The following is a 21,632-nucleotide window of genomic DNA, read 5'->3' on the forward strand; positions in this document are numbered from 1 at the left end:
CTATAAGCTTTTTTAACCACTTTAATTTTATGGTTTTGCCAGGCAGTAAAGGCTCACATTTTTAATCCCAGCATTCAGGAAGCAGAGACATCTCTGAGTTTGAGGCCAGCCTGCATAGTCTACAAATCCAGTTTCAGAACAGCCAGGGGTGGTACACAGAGAAACCCTGTCTTAAAAAATAAAATTATGATGAAAATAACGTATTTTGGAGTTACTGAGACAGGGTCTTGCTGTGTAGCTCTGGGTAACCTGGACCTTATAATCTTCCTTCCCCAGCCTCCCCAGTACTGGTGCTGCAAGTATATACCACCACACGAAGCTCCACTTCACAGGTCTGTATGTTTGAGTATGTCCAAGGCAGAAACAGATGGATCTTTGTGAGTTTGAGACCAGCTTGCTCTACAGAACAGCCAGGACTACTTTAAAGATCCTTTCTCAAAATATAATAATAATAATAATAATAATAATAATAATTTTTTTTTAAAAAAGGCTAGGTGGTGATGCTCACCTTTCATCCCAGCACTCAGGAAGCAGAAGCAGGCTTGTCTCTGAGTTCGAGGTCAGCCTGGTTTACAGCATGAGTTCCAGAACAGTGTTGAGGAATATTACTTTCAGGTGTGTGACTTTTGTTTACGCTGTATTTGTTTATCTCTGTGAAGCTGTGATTTTTTGCCTGTCTAAAACACCTGATGGTCTTAATAAAGAGCTGAATGGCCAATAGTGAGGCAGGAGCAAGGAAAGGCAGGGCTGGCAGGCAGAGAGAATAAACAGAAGGAGAACCAACCGAGAATGAGGGAAAGAAGACCAACAAGAGAGCAAGGAGAGGAGGACCTCAGGGGCCAGGTGCCCAGCTACACAGCAAACCACCGAGAAAGAAGTAAACAAAGGTGTACAAAATAGCGAAAGATAAAATCCCAGAGGCAAAAGGTAAACAGGTTAATTTAAGTTACGAAAAGCGGGCAAGAAACAAGCCAAACTAAGGCCAGACATTCATAACTAAGAATAAGCCTCACTTCCGTGTGTGATTTATTTGGGAACTAGTTGGTGGACCCCTCAAAAAACCAAAAGAGTAAAATCTCACACAATAGTCAAGGCTGTTGCACAGAGAAACCTTGTCTTGGAAAAAAAAAAGACAACAAATAAATATTTAATGTGAAATAATAGATATGGCATGGTAATGGTGGAAAATTACAGCCTGCCCTAGAAGTTTTCCAATTGACATAATAGCCTCAGAGATGTGCTATATAGACTCCCTTAGAGCAAGGAGCTGCTACATCATCGGGCCACAGCTTTCAGCTTCTTCAGGACCTCAGCATCAGGCAGCAGCGACACCCAGCCATTAGGAGATGTGCTGTGGAATGTTTGTACACTGTGGGAAGATACAGTGCTGTGATTGGTTTAATGGAGAGCTGAGTGGCCAGTGCCTAGGCAGGAGATGTAGGAGAGAGAGGAAATAGAAGATGAGTCTAGGAAGAGGTCATGGAGGCACGGAAATAAGTCGGACACAGAATGGGAAAGAGGTAAAAGCCACGTGGTAGAATGTAGATTAATAAAAATATGGGTTAATGAAGTTATAAGAGCTAGTGAGGAAAGCCTAATCTGTGAGCCAAGCTTTCACAGTAAGAAGTCTCCATGTCATTATTTGGGATCTGGCTGGCAGCACAGAAAAAAACTCATTACAGATATGGGCTCAGTGCTGAACAACAACTGACTTGCTTTTTTGTTTTGTTTTGTTTTTCAAGACAGGGTTTCTCTGTGTAGCCCTGACTGTCCTGGAACTCAGTATACAGACCAGGCGGACCCGGAACTCTTTAGTGTGGCCTGTCTCTGCCTTCCAGTGCTAGGAGTGAAGGTGCGCACCACTGTGCCCAGCAGGCTCTCAGGTTTTTGCTTCAGAACTTTCTGCTTGGAAGGTTCTCATTTGGTCAAGCTTGTCATAGGTTTTACCTCAGTTCATTTCTGTTTTTACCCTCATCCAGTGGTGGTACGCCCTCAATGTCTACATTCAGAGAACTGAACCTTGGAAGCTGTTTGATCATTTCAGTAGATCTTTGTTTTGTAAGATAAATGTAGATATATGTGCTAAGGATTGATGCTAGGGTGTTGTGCACGCTAAACAAGTGCCCTCCTTATGAGTTATCATATTTATCAGTGTTTTTCCTGCCTCATTGCATGTATGCACATGTATGCCTAATGCCCACAGAGGTCCAAAAAAATGGCCCCAGATCCCTGGAACTAGAGTTAGAAATGATTATAAGCCAGGAACCAAACTCTGCTCCCCCTGCAAGAGCAAGAAGTGCTCTTAACCACTGAGCCCCTCTCTATTGTTTATTTTAAGACAAGGTTTCACTTTATCTCTCAGGCTGGTCTTCTGGTATCACTGGACTGTGCCACAAAGCCTAAATAAAGATTTTTACATATTTTGATGGCATATGTTTTATTTTTTAAAATTCTAACAAATTATTACTAAAAATGGTTTGTCATTTTTAAACTAAACAATAGCATGCTTAATTTTTTTAAATTTGAAATGTTTCTATTTTTCTTTCTCTTTTCTCCCTACAAATAGTGTTTATTTTAATTAAACTGGTACAATGTCCCTAAATCCATATCCCAAACTGTTGCAAGGAGCCGCTTGCTTATCTCAACTGCCCAGAACCAAAATAACCACACAGAAACTGTATTAATTAAATCACTGCTTTACCCATTAGCTCTAACTTATTATTGGCTAACTCTTACATATTCATTTAACCCATTTCTATTATTCCGTGTATTGCCACATGGCTGTGTCTTACCGGGTAAAATTCCCAACATCTATCTCCAGCGGCTTCATGCCATCTTCCCTCTACCTTCCTTCTTCCCAGCATTCCATTTAGTTTTCCCTGCCTACCTAAGTTCTGCCCTATCAATAGACCAAGACAGTTTCTTTATTCATTAACCAATGAAAGCAACAAATAGACAGAAGGACCTCTCATACCACCATGCCAAGTAAAATTAAAAGATAATGTTATTTTGTAGACACTTCTACATAAATAATGATTTTGTTTTGCTTTTCAAGACAGAGTTTCTCTAGGTGGCCTGGCTGTCCTCGAGCTCTCAGAGATTGACTTGCCTCTGCTTCCGAGTGCTAGGATTAAAGACATGAGCCATTACCACCCAGCTTATCACTTTTTAAACTGATAAAGATAGAACTTTGCTGGCATCTTCTGACAGGGTTACATATCTGTGTCTGTGTGTGGGAATGTACATGTGAGTATAGTGCCTCAAAAGTCCAGAAGAGGATATCAGATCCCCAGGAGCTGGAACTGTAAGCTGCCTGATGTAGGTGCTTGGTACCAAACTCAGGTCCCCTGCAAGAGCAGCAGTGTTCTTAACTGTCAAACCCAGCCCTTTGACAAGACTTAACTTTTAAATGCTTTTTGCCCTCTGGACCTCCACTTTATGCTAGAACGTTTCAAAACCCTTATCAGAGAAGCTCTGTGTGCAGTAGATGATGATGAACACAGAACCCACAATTGGCCTAGATAAAGAGAATAAGAGACTTTGAAACGTTCTGCCCAGAATAGATGTCACACACCCCCACCCAAAGACTCAGGGACCATTGCAGAAGAGGGCATGGAACGAGTGTAAGAGCCAGAGAGGTGGGTGACTATAAGGAACAGTGTGTTCTACACAGCAGGGCAGCGCACACATGAAGCTGTGACAGCATGCACAAGACCTCCACATCCCCAAGCAAGACCAAATCCCAACATGAAGAGGGACACTGGGCACACATTTCTACTTCTAGCAGAGGAACAATTGGTGGCTGATAGCTGCTGGTTGGGTGTGAAGGGAGGTGAAGAAGGGTAGATCTGGAGGAGCTGGGGGAGGGAGGGCTAATGTGATCAAAACGTAGTGTACTAAATTCTCAAAAAGCTAGAAAAAATAGAAAATAAAACATTTTTCTCTTCAGTGAAGCTATCTTTGGAGTTAGTCATTTGTCTTAGCCATCGCTGGCATCATGATGTCAAACTCTTTGGGTTCAGGCCTTCAGGCTTTAAAAGCAGCTTCAGTTTGGGGAACATTCATTTTTTCCAGGGTTTGTTTCTATGGCATCTTCCATCTCCCACTGAAAATTCTAGCCAAGGAGTGAGCAGTTGTACTAGAGCTCCAGGGCCAGTTAGAGGGTCCCTGGGAACACACTCCAGGGGACCTTCCTGGTCACCATGAAGCTGGAAATATACAGTTTTGAAAATTGTGGCCTCTCTGTTGTAATTTTTCAAAGGAGAAGGAAATATGGAGGAGAGACTGTGGTCTGACCACCAAACAGCAGCTCAGTAAGAAGAGAAGATAATTAATACTCAACACTGAAATTTAAAGGACCAGATTGTACAGTGCCTGTTTTGAGTTCCATTTTGAATATAACATTACAAATAAACTATTTTCAAAAGTAAAAATACAATTGAGAGGAAGGGGGAAAACTAAACAGTTAAACAACACCACCCATACACGTTAGTTCCTGATGAACTTCAACCTTATCTTTTTTCCTCTATCCCCGGTTCTTTTAAAGTATCTTCAGCAACCCTCTGACCTTCAGAGAAACTCAAGTGAGTGAGCTGGAACCGTCTGTCTTTGACAGTTGGGCTTGAAGTTTCCTGTCATTTCCTGTCTTGTTCAATGTCCTTAATTTAATATAAACCCCAAGTCTTTGGTGGAAGGTTTTTCCCTCCCAGACAGACACATTGAAGATGCTTCATGTGGGGGTTTCTGTACAGCAGAGGTCTCAAGTGAGCAATCTCTCACTCTGGGACTTGCAAGCCCATCATCTCCCATTTTCTTTTATGTATCACTAAAAATACTTATTGTTTAGAAATTTTGATATTTCAAATAGTTTATTTGGGGAATATGGTCTTTTAAATGTGTCTTGATTTTAAAAAATTTTTTAAAAAAATGTATCCAATGATGTTTGTTTGCAAATATTCTTCTTATTTTTTTTTGTTTGTTTTTTTAGACAGGGTTTCCCTGTGTAATAGTCCTATCTGTCCTGGAACTAGCTCTTGTATACCAGGCTGGCCTCGAACTCACAGGGATTCACCTTCCTCTGCCTCCCAAGTGCTGGGATTAAAGGCATGTGCCAATACAGCCCGGCTCAAGTATTCTTTATTTAAACCATTATGAAAACATTGCCTGTCTTGTGAAACAGATATTTTTTTGAGCTAACAAATATGGCAGTGGTAAAAGTATGCCACTTGTATTGTGAGATGAAATACTCAAATTATTGTTTTATTTATATGTTATGTTTATAGGGTTTTTTTTGTTATTTTTGCTTTTTAAGAGAGGGTCTCTCTATGTAGTCCTGACTGTCCTGAAACTTGCTGTGTAGATCAGGCTGGCCTCTAATTCACAGAGATCCACCTGTCTCTACTTCTTGAGTGCTGGGTCTAAAATCATGTGCTCCCATACCTGGCTTCATTGAGGATTTGCTCTAGGGTGCCATGCATACCAAGCAGACAAGTCACACCCTACAGATATAATGTTGGTGTAGGAGGCCCTTCTGTTTATGTGTTGCTTTCATTGGTTAATGAATAAACTGCCTTGACCTTTTGATAGGGCAGAACTTAGGTAGGCATGGAAAACAGAACTGAATGCTGGGAGGAAGAAAGCAGAGTCAGGGAGAAGCCATGGATCCTCTGCCTGGTTAGAATCTTCCCGGTAAGCCCCTGCCACATGGCGACATACAGATTAGTAGAAACGGATTAAATTAAGATGTAAGAATTAGCCAATAAGAAACTAGAGCTAATGAGTCAAACAATGTTTTAGTGAATACAGTTTCTATGTGGTTATTTTGGGGCTAAGCTCGTGGGCGGCTAGGACAAACAAGCAGGTCCCATCCCTACAACACAATGTCAACATTGTATCTGTATTTTGCTAGACTGAAGTTGATTACTAATATCATTTTATAAGATTTGTTTATGCTGGGCATAGTGGCATTTTCCTGTAATTCCAGCAACTGGAGGATGGACACAAGAGGGTCACGTAGGCCAAGATGGTCTTGAACTCTTTTCCTAATCCTCTGGGCCCCACCTCCCAAGTGCTGGGATTACACCAGCATTTAGTGGGGGAGAGAAACAAAAATGGGTGAGCAAAAGTTGACATTATTTTGTGTGAGAGAGTATGTGTATATGTGTGTGGGAGCACTCATATGCTACCATATGCACATGGAGGTCAAAGGACAATCCATAGGAGTTAGATGAGTCCTTTCCTTCCACCTTTCAGGTTTAGGGCATTGACTTCCGGTTATCAGACTTGGCAGTAAGCACCGTTCCTTCTAAGCCATCCCTTGGCTCCTAGGCTGCCTTCATTTAACTTCTTCACATCCAGCCTCTGTTAGTTGCTACCTACATAGTCCTAATTAAACATCCCCTTAGCAAAATTTCTCCTGCTTTTATCCCCACCCACGTTTTAAAATCATGAACCTCAAGGTCAAACTATATGTTGTAGCATGAATTCTAATTGGTCATAATAATAAAAACCCAGAGTCAGATACAGGGCTTAATGCTGAAGATCACAGAAGCAGAGAGGCCAGCCACTAGAGAGTTCCTTTACCTCTACCATTGCTCAGACTGAAGGGGCGATCCTGTCCTTAGACTGCATCTCCAGACTCCATCTGTCTCCACCAAGCCTCAGACTTCCCTGAGCTCCTGTCCCCTTCCGCCTTATATTCCTCTCTCCACCCAGCCTTATCACTCCTGTTAAAACATAAACAAAAGATCACTACAGTATGTGCAAGCTGCTTATGTTCGGCCTGTGGATACAGGCGTGATGAAGTTTCACAATAAGAACCCAGAAGTGGCTTGTTGACACTTTTGAAATGTCCTAATGTGGGAATGTATATACAGACATCTTAATTCTCCTGTGTTGATGGACTGGTTTCCAGCTAGATCTAATCATTGAGTGTCAGTTGAGTAATAAGAACTCCAGCCTAATCAATTGCTTGGTCTGTTGACGGATTTATAGCTTGGGGGTATTACTAAGAGGTTATGGGAACTCGATGTTTAGAATGAGGAGCTCACTGGACACACAGTTGTGAGGACTGTCCCTGGTCCTTCCTTTCCTTTCCATGTTTCTCAGTGCATGAAGTACGAAGCTTTGCTTCCACACCCTTCCACCAGAATGCTCTGCTTCATCGAGAAACAATAGAGCCAGCCAGCCACCCACCAAGTAGAATCTTGAAAACCAGGAGTTAAACATAAACCTCTGCCCTTTGAAGTATGTTGCTGGGTCTTTGTCATAGTGATGACTGGCTAATGCTGGGAATTTAGAGGATCTTCGCTAGGACTTTCACGGGTTGTGATTTGCAACCCAGATGAAGGCAAAGATAAAGATGTGTGTCCGCAGTGCATTCGGCCGGCCAGTGTGGCCTCATCTGGACAGGGAGGTAAGCAGCAGGAAGGCTCTGTGCTGCTCCTGGAGAGTACGGAGGCCAAAGGAAACAACTCAGGACGCCGCACTGAAGCTGGCTGTTCTGGGTACAGGGTGGGTTCTCTGTGTTCTTTGGTCCGGCTGCCGTCACACACTGTGAGAGCTGCTGCCAGCCCCACGCCAGCCGTGTCATCTCCACCCTGGATTAGTGACTTTCCTATTGCTGTGGTAAAATACCCTGACAAAAGCAACCTGCCGCGGCGTTAGCTGTCGACTTGGCATAATCGGGGGTCACCTGGGAGATGGGCTTCGGGGGCACGCCTTTGAGCCTTTGATGTGGGAGGACTGAAATGGACAGTCCCGCACTGAGTAAAAGGAGAAATCGAGCTGGCCGCATGTATCCGAGCTTTCTGCTTTCCAATGTGGATGCAATGTGTGACTGAATAGCTTCCTCAGGCTCCCTCTGCCGCAACTTCCCTGCCATGATAGACTGTAGCCTAGAACTGGGAGCTACGTAAAGCCTTTCTCACGTGGCATCTTTAGTCGGGAAGCAGAGAGTGATGAACTCTTGTGCCTTGCTGCCTACCCCCTTTTTTTGCAATCCAGGAAACAGTGCTGCCCATTTGAGAGTAGTCACCTCCCATCAATAACCCTATTCTAACCTAAAAGTTCCTTCACTGGTGTGCCTAGAGTTTTGTCTACTAAGTGATGCCTATCCTATCAGGTTGACAAGCAATACGATCACATTCCCCCATTGCTTCCCTGCACTCAGATACTGCACACTCATTGTCTCTTCGAAGTTTATAGATCGCAACCACTCCAGGTTAGTAAACTGCCCTTGGTGGGTCTAGCTATGAAGCTAAAACATTTGGGCTCAGTTCACTCAAAAACTACCTGGGGAGTGGTTGGAAAAGGGGGGAATCCTGAGGGCCCCAGTCTGTGTTGGGGAGATGCTGCATAAAGTTGGCTTTGATACTTTACTTTTAAACAATCTTTAAATACGACTTTGCATATACTAGATATACTCCAAACAGTTATACTTTGAATTTTGAATTCATTCCCCAATATTTTATTCTGTGTGTGTGCGAGAGCGCATGCGCGCGTGTGTGCATATGTGTGTGTGTGTGTGAGCGCACGTGCGTGTGTGTGCCTGCAAAAGCTAAAAAAGAACATCTGATCCCCTGAACTGAAGACATAGGCAGCTGCGAGTCCCCTGGTGTGGGTGCTGGGAACTGAACTTGGATCCACTCGCAAGAGTCTTACAGTCTCTTAACTGCTGAGTGGTCTCTCCCGCTCCTGTTATTTACTCCTCCAAGCAGCCCAGGCAAATAGTGGCTGTCTTTATTCCCAAATTACAGATGAAGGAACTGTAGATTGGAAAGTTGAGGAACTGGTACAAGGTCCAACAGCCTCTCAGAACCAAAGATCTTCCATTCACTGAGTGCCATCATGTTAAACCTACATCTTCTGAAGTGTTCCCATTTAGAGATAAACTGCAGTCTTTCAGTGAGGTAAGGAATCCACTCCATTTTTTTTTTTTAAAAAATGCAAGTGTAGTGTTGTTTAATTTGCCCTCAGCTTCTGAAGGCTAATTTTGGTGTTGAACACAACCGCCTGGGCCAGTTTTTTTCTATAAGGATAGAAGCGAGCATTTGGGGAAGCGGGAATCCAAAGCCCCACACTTTGATGGTTGAAGGAAGAAAGGTGCCACGGTCTGAGTATAGTCTGTTCCTCCTCAAACAGGAGATTTGGACCAGGACCAGGGTCTGTGAGGGGTGACTATGGGACTGTCCTCATGAACAGACAAATCCACTCATGAGATTATTTGACTAATATGTTGCCTTCAGAGTGAGTCTACTATAAAAGTAGTTAGGGCCCGTGAGACGACTTATCTGACAGGATGAAGGTGCTTACCGTGTCGCCAAGTCTGTCCACTTGAGTTCCATCTCTGGGTCCCACATGGTGGAGGGAGAAAACTGACTCCTGCAAGTTATCCTCTGGCCTTCATGTAAGCCAGCAAAATCACAATAAATACATAACTCAGGGTGAGAGCACTTCACTTAGCATGTGTGAGATCCTGGGTTTGATCCTCAACATGGAGAGAAAAAGGTTGAGGTTTGCCCAGGTCCTCTCAGTAGTCCCTGGATCTCATCTGAGGGTGCCTCGTGGTACCTTGCGCCACTTCATGACTCTGCCAGCAAGACAGCCATCACCAGATACAGCCCCTCCACTGCGGGCAAGAACTACAAGCCAAAATAAACTTTTATAATTTATTGCTATGGTTTGTGTCCCTCAAAGTTTTTTGCACTGGATGATTGGTCTTCAGTGTGTGGTCGGAAGGGAGTTGAATTGAGAGATCATCACGGGCAGTGTCCATGAAAGGGATTAATGTAGGTCTCCCGGATACCATTTCTTTCCAGGGTTGTTATAAAAGAGCCACGCCCGAGTCTCTTCCCACACTCTGGCTTCTTGGCGGTGTGATCTCTCTCTGTTCCATAGTCCCCTGTGAAGCCTTTCTCTACTAGCCCCTTGTCAGAGCTGGCGCTTTGCTGTTTGGAGTTTCAGCCTCCAAAGTTGTGACCTAAGTAAATCTCATTACTTCATAAAGTGCCCAACCTGGGGCATTTTGTTCTGACAATGGAATATGGACTTATTGAGTCTGTGGTATTGTGTCCTTAGGAACAGAAAATTGACTAAGAGACATTGCTTTTAGATCCCTGAGTTGTCTCAAAGTGGAAGGTTTTTAGGGTTTCTACCTGGTTGTCAAGATGAGTTTCAGGGGTGTTGGAGAGATGGCACAGTGGTTGAGAGCACTGGCTACTACTCTTCCAGAGGACCCGAGTTGATTCCTAGCACCTACATGGTGGCTCACAGCCAGCTGTAATTCCAGTCTCAGGGGACTGATACCATCCTCGGCAAAATACCATTACACATAAAAGTAAAATCTGTTGAAAAGAGAGATGGGTTTCAGGGACAGGTGATGAAACTGAGATAACTGGACAACAGCATCCCAAAAAACTAAGCTACAGGGTCACCCATGTTATTTACCATGATTTTGTAAGATACTTTCTTGAGCAAAAGTTGACAATTATTTGTCACCTGAACAATCATCAAAGGGCGGGGGGGTGGGGTGGGGGTGGGGAGGCTGAGGAAAACTGGTAGACGGTTTTCTTTAGAAAGGCACACAGTATTGGATAACCAGACAATCTCTCAAAGGAGGTCTGAACCTCCCACAGAAGTCTAGCCCCCTCCCCTCTTGGAAAAGGCGCAGATCCCTGTCAGACTGTATCCTGTATCCCTTCAGTGGGAAGTCTAGCAGCCTTCTGGATTGGAAGGCGTGTCCTTGGAGCTTTGTTTTGGTTTTTTGTTGTTGTTTTTTGTTGTTGTTGTCTGCACTAGACAGACCCTCGGTGTCTTCAGCACAGCAGCGACTCCCCCGGGCCGGAGTTCAAGATCCGCCCCTTAGAGGGCGGCTTCAGGTCAGGGCGGGGCAGGCTCCAGCCAGCCCAGGCGCCGGAGCCGAGTCCGCAGCCGCCGGTAACTAACCAGCTGTGTCCTCACCCACTCGGCAACTCGCTTCAGCGACGGTGGACTCGCCCCGGTGCCTGGCGCCGCGTCCCGGAGCGCGCACTCCTTTTCTCGGCGGAGGGAGCAGGCCTGGGGCGCGTCGTCCTACAAGACGCGCTGACGTCGCCCTGGGCCGGTAGTCGGCGCGGAGCGGCCGGCGCGCGCGCGTGCGTTAGGCGCTCCAGCGAAGCAGGCAGGCGCTGCCACCGCGGCTGTGCGGATTCCAGGGCGGCGGCCGCCACACAGCAGCGCCGCGGGCGCACCGAGCCGAGGCGGTCGCACCTGCGGGGATGGCGCGGCCCCGGCCCTGCACCACTGCCAGGCGCGCGGGTAGCTCCGGGGACGCCCAGTGACGGCGGCGGTGCCCTCTGCCCGGCAGCGCCCAGGCCGCTTGGCCAGAGCCCCGCGGCCGACGGCGGCCCGGGCCATGAGGAGCGGTCGGGCCCAGGCCTCGCTGACCCCAGCTCCGCGCGGCGGCCTGCCCCGTTTCCGCTCGGGTCTCTCGGCATGAGCGTCCGTCCGGGCCCGGGGCCGTGGCTGCCCCCGTCCCGCCGCCCCTGGGCGCGCTCCGGGCCCTCGGGCCCGCGGTGCTGATCCCAGCTCTCCTCCACGCTGCCCACCCAAGCGCTCTATGTCCCGGGGGCGCGGCCATGGAGGTGGTGGGCGACTTCGAGTACAGCAAGCGGGACCTCGTGGGACACGGGGCCTTCGCTGTGGTCTTTCGGGGGCGGCACCGCCAGGTGAGCGCCGCTCGCCCGCTGTCTGGGGAAAGCCGGGGAGCCGACGCCCCGGTCCCGGCCGCTGGGCTGAGCGCCCCGAGCCGGCCTGCCTTTGTGCTTGCTGTCACAGTCTCAAGGTTTGTTTTGGAGGCCGGAGCCGCTAGGCTGAGCTCCACCTACCGACCAGCGGCGGGCCACTGATGTGCTTCCCTGTCAGTGTGCTGGGTAACCAGAGTAAGCCCGGGGACTTGCTGCTCCGAGAAGCCAGTGGTCCCGAGGCGACTAAAACCCCAGTGCTTGCATGGTGCAATGTGCTTGTCCGGGTTCATGCTTGGTGGACCTTTGTCCCCTCTCCCCGGGCTTTCCGCAGCTTGTCACCTTTAAGGTGGATAATTGCACGCCGAGCGGAAAACGGGCGAGTTTCCCGTTAGCCTGCGACTTTCTCGGACTAGGATGGTATCGCTTTCCTCCGTGTCCGGGGTGCCCTGTATAGTCTCTCCCCTTCTTGAGTTAGATGAACTCCAAGTGGGAAAGATAGTTTGACTCTCATCTAATAATACAACGCGGATGCAAGTTCAAGCGTCAAACATTTTTTTCAAGCCGCTGTTTCGCAAGTAGGGTCACACGAGGTTTTAGAATCTAAAGAATTTGAGAACGGCACATAGGGAGTGGAAATAATTTTTTGCAAAAGGCCTTGGTTGTTTTGATTGTTGTCAAAGAGCCTGTTAAAAACGTCCCCATTAATTATGAAATAACTTAAAATTCAAGAAAAACAGAACAAACAAAAAAGTGTAATCCAACCAATCTACTTTTCGTTGAACCCTATTCACTTTCCAAGTTTATATACACATTTCTCCATAATGCCATATAGTTGTAAACTTTTTTCAACTAATGCTATATTGTTTTTACTACTTTTACTGGTTATGTTGTAGGACATTGCCTTGGTATTGTCATTTATCAGACCATTTTTTTTGTTTGTTTGTTTGAGATTTGTGATCTTTATCATGTTTCCCTAGTACTGTATGTCCGTTGATTTGCTAAAAATATATTTACACTTAACAAGTTTTTATTGTTTTTGAATCATTTCTGTATTATAATTTTCGGGCATAACACTGTTTTTCCTTTTCAGAAAACTGATTGGGAGGTAGCTATTAAAAGTATTAATAAAAAGAACTTGTCAAAATCACAAATTCTGCTTGGAAAGGAAATAAAAATCTTAAAGGTATGCTATTTTATAGTACAGTTACCTACTAGGTTAAAAGTTACTCCAAGTTAAATGAACATGAACATTTAAAGTTGGGTGAAAGTTTGGTAATTTTTAGTTGCTGCTCATTTTTGCATGCTCAGTTTTGTTTTTGAAATATTGAATAGTCTGAAGCTATTTTCAAAGATGTGTTTATCTTGAGGCAGGGTCTTACTACATAGGCTTAGTTGACTTGGAACTAACTGGGTAGCCCAGGCTGGCCCCAAACTCAGAGATATGCCAACTTCTGCCACCTGGTGGTTAGGAAAAGTTTGTTTTTGTTTACGTGTGCAAACATGCATATGAATGCAGTGGCCAGTGGAGGCTTTTGGAATCCAGGGAACTGGGTGTGAGTGCTAGGAACTGATCTTGAGTCCTCTGCAAGAGCATCAAGTGCACTCAGCCATTGGGTCTTTTTTGCAGCTCCCTTTGAAGCTATTTTTAAGAATAGATATTTGTAACTCTTGGCGAAACAGAGGGATTATGTAAAGAATGATCTTAACTTCTTATGGTTTCTTCTAGTTATTGTTTGAATGCCACACAGGTACAATTGGTATCTCGTTATCTTTTGTTGACATCCTTTATGTTACCCTTAAGTGTTAGGGGAGAAGAAGGAGAACTTGTTTTGTTCACCACCCCTTATAAATAGAAGAAAGTTATTTTTAATATTAATTATTATTTCAGGTTTGTTTATTTTATTGCCTTATGTGTATAAGTATTTTTACCTGCATGTAGGTATGTAAATGTACTGTGTAAGTGTCTGGTGCCCAAGAAGGTCAGAAGAGGTTTTTGTTGAATCTCCCGGATTGGAGTTATAGGCAGTTGTGAGCTACCATGTCTAGGAATTGAACTCAGGTCCTTTGTATGGGAAGCCAGTGCCCTTAAGCACTGAACCAGCTCCAGAAAAAGTTAATTTTTAGATCTGCTCACAGCCTGTAGCATCATCAAAGTGAGTCACTTTCAGGGGAAAAGAAAAAAAGAGTCCATAGTCAAATAGATTTGGTGAACTTTGTTTAGTGACTGTCTGTACAAACATTTGGCTCAAATTTTCTGCTGGTTTTTATATCCTCACCCCACTGTTTCCAGACTAATTTGATTGTGGAAACTTCCTCCAGCATCTGATTTCCTCAAAAGCATTCTGTGGAGAATTTTTGATAAGAATTACAGTTCATGGAATGGGAGAAATTATGCAGAAGTTATGATTCCCAAAGGAAAGTTCTTTGAGTGGTGAATTATATTTCAGGCAGATAGTGTTTTTTAAAAGCACTTTGGAATTTATGTCTTTATTACTATTTGAAGTGTTAAAAATTGAAGGCTAGTGGACAGTCTGCCACCATACTAATTGTGGCATTTGTTTGGAAAATAACACTTAGCGGAAGTCTAAGAAATGAACAGTGATGGGCTGCAGAGATAATTGCTTCTCAGAGGATCTTGGTTCAGTTCCTGCCACCCACTTGGCAGTTTGCAGCTATACATAACTCTGATTCCAGGAACGCTGACACTTCTGGCCACTGCACTACATGGTGCACAGACATACAAACAGGCAAGAACTCCTATACATGTACAGGTAAATAGATAAATAAGATAACGTATTAAAAAAAAGAACTAATGGTAAAAATAAAATTTAGTTCTCAAGTAAAGTCTGATCAGATACATATATTTTTATTCTGTAATGGATTGACTTGTTTTAAGCTGTTACTAAAGGTATCATGTGCTACAAATAGTATAGGTGTATATAGAAATGAGTTTTATTTGTATAGTAGAAATATATTAAGATTATCAGACTATGTAATAATATTTCAAATTCTTTATTTCCTTACCAGGAACTTCAGCATGAAAATATCGTAGCACTCTATGATGTTCAGGTACTCTATTTTGGATATTTTTTAACTTAAAATTAAAAAAAAATTATTTCATGTGAATTTAAGTGAATTTTATTGGAAATTTAAAATTTCCTTAATTTGTTTTGAAAAGACATACAATCAGTTACAATAAAATTTTTTATTTTTAAAATTGGATTTATGTGGGGTAAAGAGATGGCTCAGTGGTTAAGAGCACTGGCTGCTTTCCTGGGGACACAGGTTGATTCTCAGCACCTACACGGAGTCTTACAACTGTCTGTAATTCCAGTCTCAAGGGATCCAAAGTTTTCTTCCTGCCTCTCTGTATGCTACCTGGCCACTAGGCAAAGACATGACACACAGGTATACATACAGGCCAAACACCCATACACATAAAAATGAATATAAGTATAGCAGACTTGCTTGTTGGACTACCTTTAGACTGCCAGCCTACAAATAATGACCTGAAGACTTATTAATTAGGAAAGTTTGATTTTAGCTCAGGCTAGTCTTAGCTCTTACAACTTAAATTAGCCCGTTTTTATTAATCTGTGTTCTGCCATGTGGCGTTATCTCTTTTCTATCTTGCACCTTCTCTTTCCTCTCCTTGTCTGACTGGCGACTGCCTTTCTTCTTCCCAGAGTTTTCTTTCTGTCTGGAAGTCCTGCTGATACCTCCTGTCTAGCTATTGGCCGTTTAGCTTTTTTATTATACCAGGAACAGCAATACATCTTCACACGGTGTACAAATATTCTGCAACATTTAGGATTTTAAAATTGTATTTATTTTGTGTGTCTATATATGTGTATTATGTATGTGTGTGGGTGAATTCATGCTGTGGTGTATATGTGAAAGTCCAAGAAACTGAAGTTAGATCTTCAGGTATGGTGGTCAGTACTGTTAGCATCAGAGCTAGCTCACCAGCTCCAAGAATCTTTTAAAAATAACATAGATCCCTAGGTTAAAATAAATAATGTGTTGCATGAATAAATATAAATACACTGTGGAGTAGTATTGCTTTAGGGTAATTTGTGGTTTATAGCAAATCTAGCATTTGTGTGTTTGGTTTTACAAAACAGGGTTTCTGTGTCTTGGCTGTCCTGGAACTTACTTTGTAGACAAGGCTGACCTTGAACTCACAGAGAGAGACCCAACTGCCTCTGCCTCGGCCTCCCAAGTGCTGGGGTTAGCCACCACTGATGACTCCAAGCATTTCTTTAGTAAATGTAAAGACTGTTGTAGTCTACTTAAAAATTAGGTGTAAACATTTTTCTTATGAAAGCAGAATTTGTAAGTCATAGTAGTAGGAAATAAAACTAAGGATGCTGTGCATGTTTATCGTGTGTGTGTGTGTGAGCGCGCGCGTGCGTGCGTGCGTTTCAGCATGGCATATGCTAGAACTGTGTTTTATTTAGAGATGATATCTGGATTCTAAGGTCATTTTTTTGTTTGCTTTTTAGAGACAGAGTCTAAGTCATCTAAATCAAACTTTGTAGTCAGAATCATTCTTGGAAATCATTGGAGAAAAGCAGTTTTCTGATGAAGTAGTTGGCTTGCATTAGAGGGTATATGATGGTTTTTTAAAAGTCATGGTTTACATACTAGAGTCATTTGTGGCTAGTATGTTCAATGTGAGAGCATCTTTAGAGGGACAGAATATCATTTTCTTAAAATCTTTACTCTGGGGAAGACTGGTATTTAAAGTTTGCCTTTCTTCTTACTCTTTTACTTCATCTGGACAGTTGAATTCCAGTAAAGTAAATAGATGGTTAGGGGATTCTATTTTATTTCTAGTTAACAAATTTTCTTCATTAATTTTTAAAAAATTATTCAGATGATTTGTTTTGCAAACTTTTTAGTGGTTGTCATATACCAGGCATTTTCTCAGTCTAGAAATAAAGTGATGGACAAAGTTCTTGACTTTGGTATTGGATGATACACAATGAGCTGTTATACATGCTTATCTAGTCATATCATATCACAAGATATTTAACTAAACCCATATTATAATATGTTTAAGTTTTTAACTTTTACAGAAGCAACAGTAATATATCTATTCTGAAAGTATCTTTGACTTTGGGGTTTGGAATGTCCAGCTCAAATTCCATGAACAGTGTTATATATTTTGATTATCCAGTATGATTGCTCTCCAAAAAAGTCTGCAATATAAACTCCAATGTACAGAAAATATGAGTATCAGCTTGCATAGATATAATTCACTCCTTCATTTGTGAAATTCAAAGCAATATGGAAAAAAAAGACCAAAAGATTCTCAAGTCAAAACTAAATTCATATCCCCATCCCTAGCTGAAATGTCCATTCTCCTCGGGTCTGTTTGTGTAGCTTGTACTCTCTGTGGATAGAGGGCACTGGGCGGTGCAAGTTGGTGCCTAGTACAAAAATTGTTAAATGATATTGACTTCTAGTTTACCATTCTTAGAAGGGTTAGAAAACCCTGGGAATAGCAGAGCAGGTTTTGCTTTCAGAGCAGTTTTACTTATATGCCTTTTCTCTCAGAATGAAAAGCATTTTTTTAGTACCAGTTTTGATTTGGATGAGCTATTATTAGAAATAATGTAAACAAAATTCAAGTTCTCAATCTTTGAATTCAAAGTGTCTGGATGAAAATGTTTAATCACCCACTTTGTACTCCTAGAACTAAGATATAAAATAAACTTAAGAATAGTCTTTGGCTACCAAGTAAACAATCTTTACCTAATAGTTTAGATTTGCTTCTTTGATTCTGTTTGTTCATAAAGAGGACTAGTATGTTCAGAGATTAGTATAAGACTTTACATAAACAGGAATGTCACCTTTATTGACCAGTTTGGAGAGCTAAGTAAAGTTTGTGTGTGTGTATGCTGTTTCTGTTTAAAAAGTTTTTTTACATTTTTGTTTGTATATGGGGGAAGAGGTGTTATGGTGGGGTTTTGTAAGTCAAAGGACAACTTTGAGGAGTCGGTTCACTTCTACCATGTGGATCTTGACTTTACCTTACTCATTGAGCCATCTCATTGGCCTGTATATGCTTTTTTCCTCCCGAGACAGGGCTTCTCTATGTGGCCCTGGCTGTCCTGGAACTAGCTCTTGTAGACCGGGCTGGCTTCAAATTTACAAAGATCCACCTGCCTCTGCCTCCTGAGTGCTGGGATTAAAGGCATGTGCCACCATGATCGACTATATTTGCTTTTAAAAATTTCATAATTTCCTTGCTTCATTCAATTCCTTGCACCCCATATTTTTCTTTTTCCTTGTTGTGCTGATGTTCAAGCATAGTGGACTTGCCCATGCTGTGTGTATGATCTACCCCAGGTCCTCAAGAACGTCTGACATTGTTATAGTTTAGATGACATATAAAGAAAACACAAAAACACATTTTCCGGCTGGTTATGTTAGAACCATCAGACATTGTTAGAATAACAAATTAGAAAAATTCTCAGGTGTGAATATTGTTTAATTTTTTTTAGAATTTTATACACTGGCAGTAGTAGCACATGCCTTTAATCCCAGCACTCAAGTTAGTTGGTGGATCTCTGTGAGTTCAAGGCCAGCCTGGTCTATAGAGTGTCAAAGAAAAAAAAGATTTTTATAAATAACACACGTTAATCTTTAGGTTTTATGCTTTTGTTGTTGTTGCATTTTCATAGTACTATTTTACTAGTGATTTCATTAGGGTTAAACCTCTAGGAATGATGGGGTCCTAGTTAGAAGCCACCTCAGATGTCATATTGAACCATCAGCTCAGGTTCGCTGGTAGGATCACTGCCTTGTTCCAGGTACAGATTATTGTAAGGCTGCTTTAGTTCTACAGGTTGGCAGGAGGGAGTGTCTCCCCAACCCAGAACATGAAAACCATTAAGGCCATGAAGCCAAAGAGCTATTTGCACATGACTTCCCATGATTTTGATAAACATGTCTAGGTTCCAGTACATCAGTTCACCCCAGTTCAACCTCACGTCCGGGTGGTCCCATTCATTCTATGGATACCTCTCATACTGTGAGTGGCTGGTCAGGGAGCTTCCAGTAATCACCATGCTCCATTTGTACATATTATACTTCTTGGCGGCTGCCGCCCATTCTTCTGGGCCCAGCAGCATGCCCTGGTCATGTGGAAGGCTGCCCGTGCCCCCAGTGGCCCCATGCTGCCTGTTATCTTTTGCAGTCGTTGGACTCCCAGGGCTCATCCTGCCCACAACCATCTTTACCTTCTGTCAGTTTTTATACTTTTAACTGTGAGAAATATATTAACAGTTTTTGTACAGAAATACAATGTATGTTTGTCGAGTGTTGTCTTCCCTGTTTGGAGACAAGAACTCTCACCAAGCTCTCATGAGATAGGCAAGGCTCATACCCTAGGTAGCAAACCCTGACTCTTGTTGCTTTCTCTTTGCACTTGGGACTACACGTCTGTGCTGTGTGAGTTTTGGAGCTTGAATTCAGGTTCTAGGACTTGTAAGGCACTTTACCAGCTGAGCCACTCCCCCGCTCACTTTTTTTTTTTAAGCTCTCACTATGTAGCTCTGGTTAGCCTGGAACTCACTATGTAGACCAGGTTTGTCTTGAAGTCATAGAGACCCACCTTGCCTCTGCCCCCACCCAGTGCTGGACTAAATGTGCATTAATTACCATGTCTGATAGGGTTCCTAGCTTTATTTTTGTTTTGTTTTGTTTTGATTTTTGAGACAGGGTTTCTCTGTAGCTTTGGAGCCTGTCCTGGAACTAGTTCTTGTAGACCAGGCTGGCCTCAAACTCACAGAGATCCGCCTGCCTCTGCCTCCCAAGTACTGGGATTAAAGGCATGTGTCACCACCGTCCAGCTTTTTCCTATCTTTCTTGAAGTGAAATTAATTGTTAAAAAATTTTATCATGTTGACTCTGAAAAGGTTATGCCAGTTTATTTCAAGCAATAGGATCCCTCCCATACTTGACAAATCTCATAGGAGAAAAATTCCTGAAGTTTAAAATTTTTTTTTCATAAATCATTAGTAAATGGATCATCTTGTTATATTTGCTGATTATTTGTTCTCTCTCCCTATGCCTCTCCCTTTCTTCCTTCTCTTCCTCCCTTCTCTCTTCTCCCTCCATCCTTTCTTTTTCTTTCTTTCGTTCTTTTGGGTTTTTGAGACAGGGTTTCTCAGTGTAACAGCTCTTAGCTGTTCTGGAACTCCCTTTGTAGACCAGACTGGTCTCAAACTCACAGAGATCCACCTGCTTCCCAAGTGCTGGGATCAAAGCCTTGTGCTACCGCTGCCTGGATGCCCTTTGTTATTTCTTTTCTGACTTTCTCATTGCTGCCTCTGGTGTGTTTGTTGTTAATTGCTTTGTAATTAGTATTTTCTTGAGACAGTTAAGGAAAGCAGTGGTGAGCAGAGAAGTGGTTCTTTATGGTTTTGTGTGGAAGATGACATTAAGCAAATAGTTTCTAATTTTGAGCATGCCAAAGGCTGTGTGAAGAACTGCTGCGGAGCTTTGGAGGAAACAATATGAGGATGCCAGGGTGGGGCTGAGGGAAGAATCCCTGAAGAAATTATTTGATGGGTGGGTGGGAAGGCTAGGCTAGGAGTTGGTGAGAGAGCAGCAAGCAAGAGACCCAAGGACTTCCCTTGTGAGGGTCACAAAAAGGAAGAGTTATTGAGCTGTTGAGTTTGGTGGCCAAGGAGAAGGTTTTCAAGAGCAGAGTACAGAAATGAGAGCTGATGGTGCTCGAGAGGTTAGAAGGACCAGGTGGTATGATCTTTATTCTTTAAAAAAAAAATCTGGTTATGTGACTTTGAAGAAGCAGCCGGCAGGGTGATAGGAATGAGGAAAATCAGGACTGTACTTGTTGGTAAGAGGTGATGGCAAAGAGATGTTAGGGAGTTTTATGGGAGATGGGAATGTTACATGTCTTGATCTGAAGGGCACACATTTGTCATAATTAATTGAACTGTAAGGCTAAATAAGACTATTTAATGTTAGTGTATGCAAAGGATATGCCAGTTAAATGCAAAAGAAGGTGGTTGGCATTCATAGTTTGAAACAATACTTATAACGCAAAGTGAATTTCTATTACTAAGCTACACAGACATATAATTGGTTGTTATAATGATCAAACATGATAAGCCCTGAATGTAAGGAAACTTAAATTAGAGTGTTGTTTTTACGGCCAACTCATTTAGGATCTTGTCCAAGAAGATAACATTACCCTTGTTACTATTCTGGGCATGATTGTACCTTGTAGGGTACCCTGAGGTTGTCCAGTGCCAGTTAACCACAAGGAAAATGGCACTAAGGACTATAAGAATGACATTATATTTCTTCTTTTCTGTGAGATATCTCATAGAAGTTACCTGAAGATTGAAGAGTGAATTTAAAAATATAGCAGAGCCAGGTGTGGTGGTGCACATCTTTAATCCCAACACTAGAGGCAGAGGCAGGTGGATCTCTAGGAGTTTAAGAACGGCATAGTCACTGGGTGGTGGTGGCACACGTCTTTAATCCCAGCACTCGGGAGGCAGAGGCAGGTGGATCTCTGTGAATTCGAGGCCAGCCTGGTCTACAAGAGCTAGTTCCAGGACAGGCTCCAAAGCTACACAGAAACCCTGTCCTGAAAACAACAACAACAAAAAAAAACCCCAAAAAAACAACAACAAACAAACAAGAACAGCCTGGTCTACATAGCCAGATCCAGGATAGTCAGAGCAATGTAGAAAGAACCTGTCTCAAGACAAGCAAGTGTAACAGAGAAATTGAAAGATTGGGTTTTAGGAGCTATAAATTTTTTTTAATCTTCCTTTGTTAGTAAATCGGTTTCTCTTGCTTTTGTATCCTAATATTCTTTTCTCCATTTCTGCTCTGAGTCATTTAAATTCTGCCACAGAGAAC

At 42.9% G+C, this 21,632-nt stretch overlaps 1 protein-coding gene and 1 pseudogene across 2 annotated transcripts in view; one reads left to right on the plus strand and one right to left on the minus strand.

The window, feature by feature from the left end:
* Positions 1-11,472: 11,472 nt before the first annotated feature.
* The window catches only part of Ulk2 (unc-51 like autophagy activating kinase 2), a 73,278-nt gene continuing 63,118 nt past the window's right edge, over positions 11,473-21,632 (plus strand). For both annotated transcript variants that reach the window (XM_048448183.3, XM_085695059.2), the window contains exons 1-3: positions 11,473-11,705; positions 12,814-12,906; positions 14,751-14,792. In XM_048448183.3, coding sequence (XP_048304140.1) covers positions 11,616-11,705; positions 12,814-12,906; positions 14,751-14,792 — 225 coding nt within the window. In that variant the 5' untranslated portion in view covers positions 11,473-11,615. The remainder of the gene's footprint in view (positions 11,706-12,813; positions 12,907-14,750; positions 14,793-21,632) is intronic.
* LOC125409561 (NADH dehydrogenase [ubiquinone] 1 beta subcomplex subunit 8, mitochondrial pseudogene) lies at positions 18,485-20,676 on the minus strand (annotated as a pseudogene).

Source organism: Myodes glareolus, chromosome 9 (genome assembly GCF_982192425.1).
Source record: "Myodes glareolus chromosome 9, mMyoGla1.1, whole genome shotgun sequence".
NCBI classification, from domain to species: Eukaryota; Metazoa; Chordata; class Mammalia; order Rodentia; family Cricetidae; genus Myodes; species Myodes glareolus.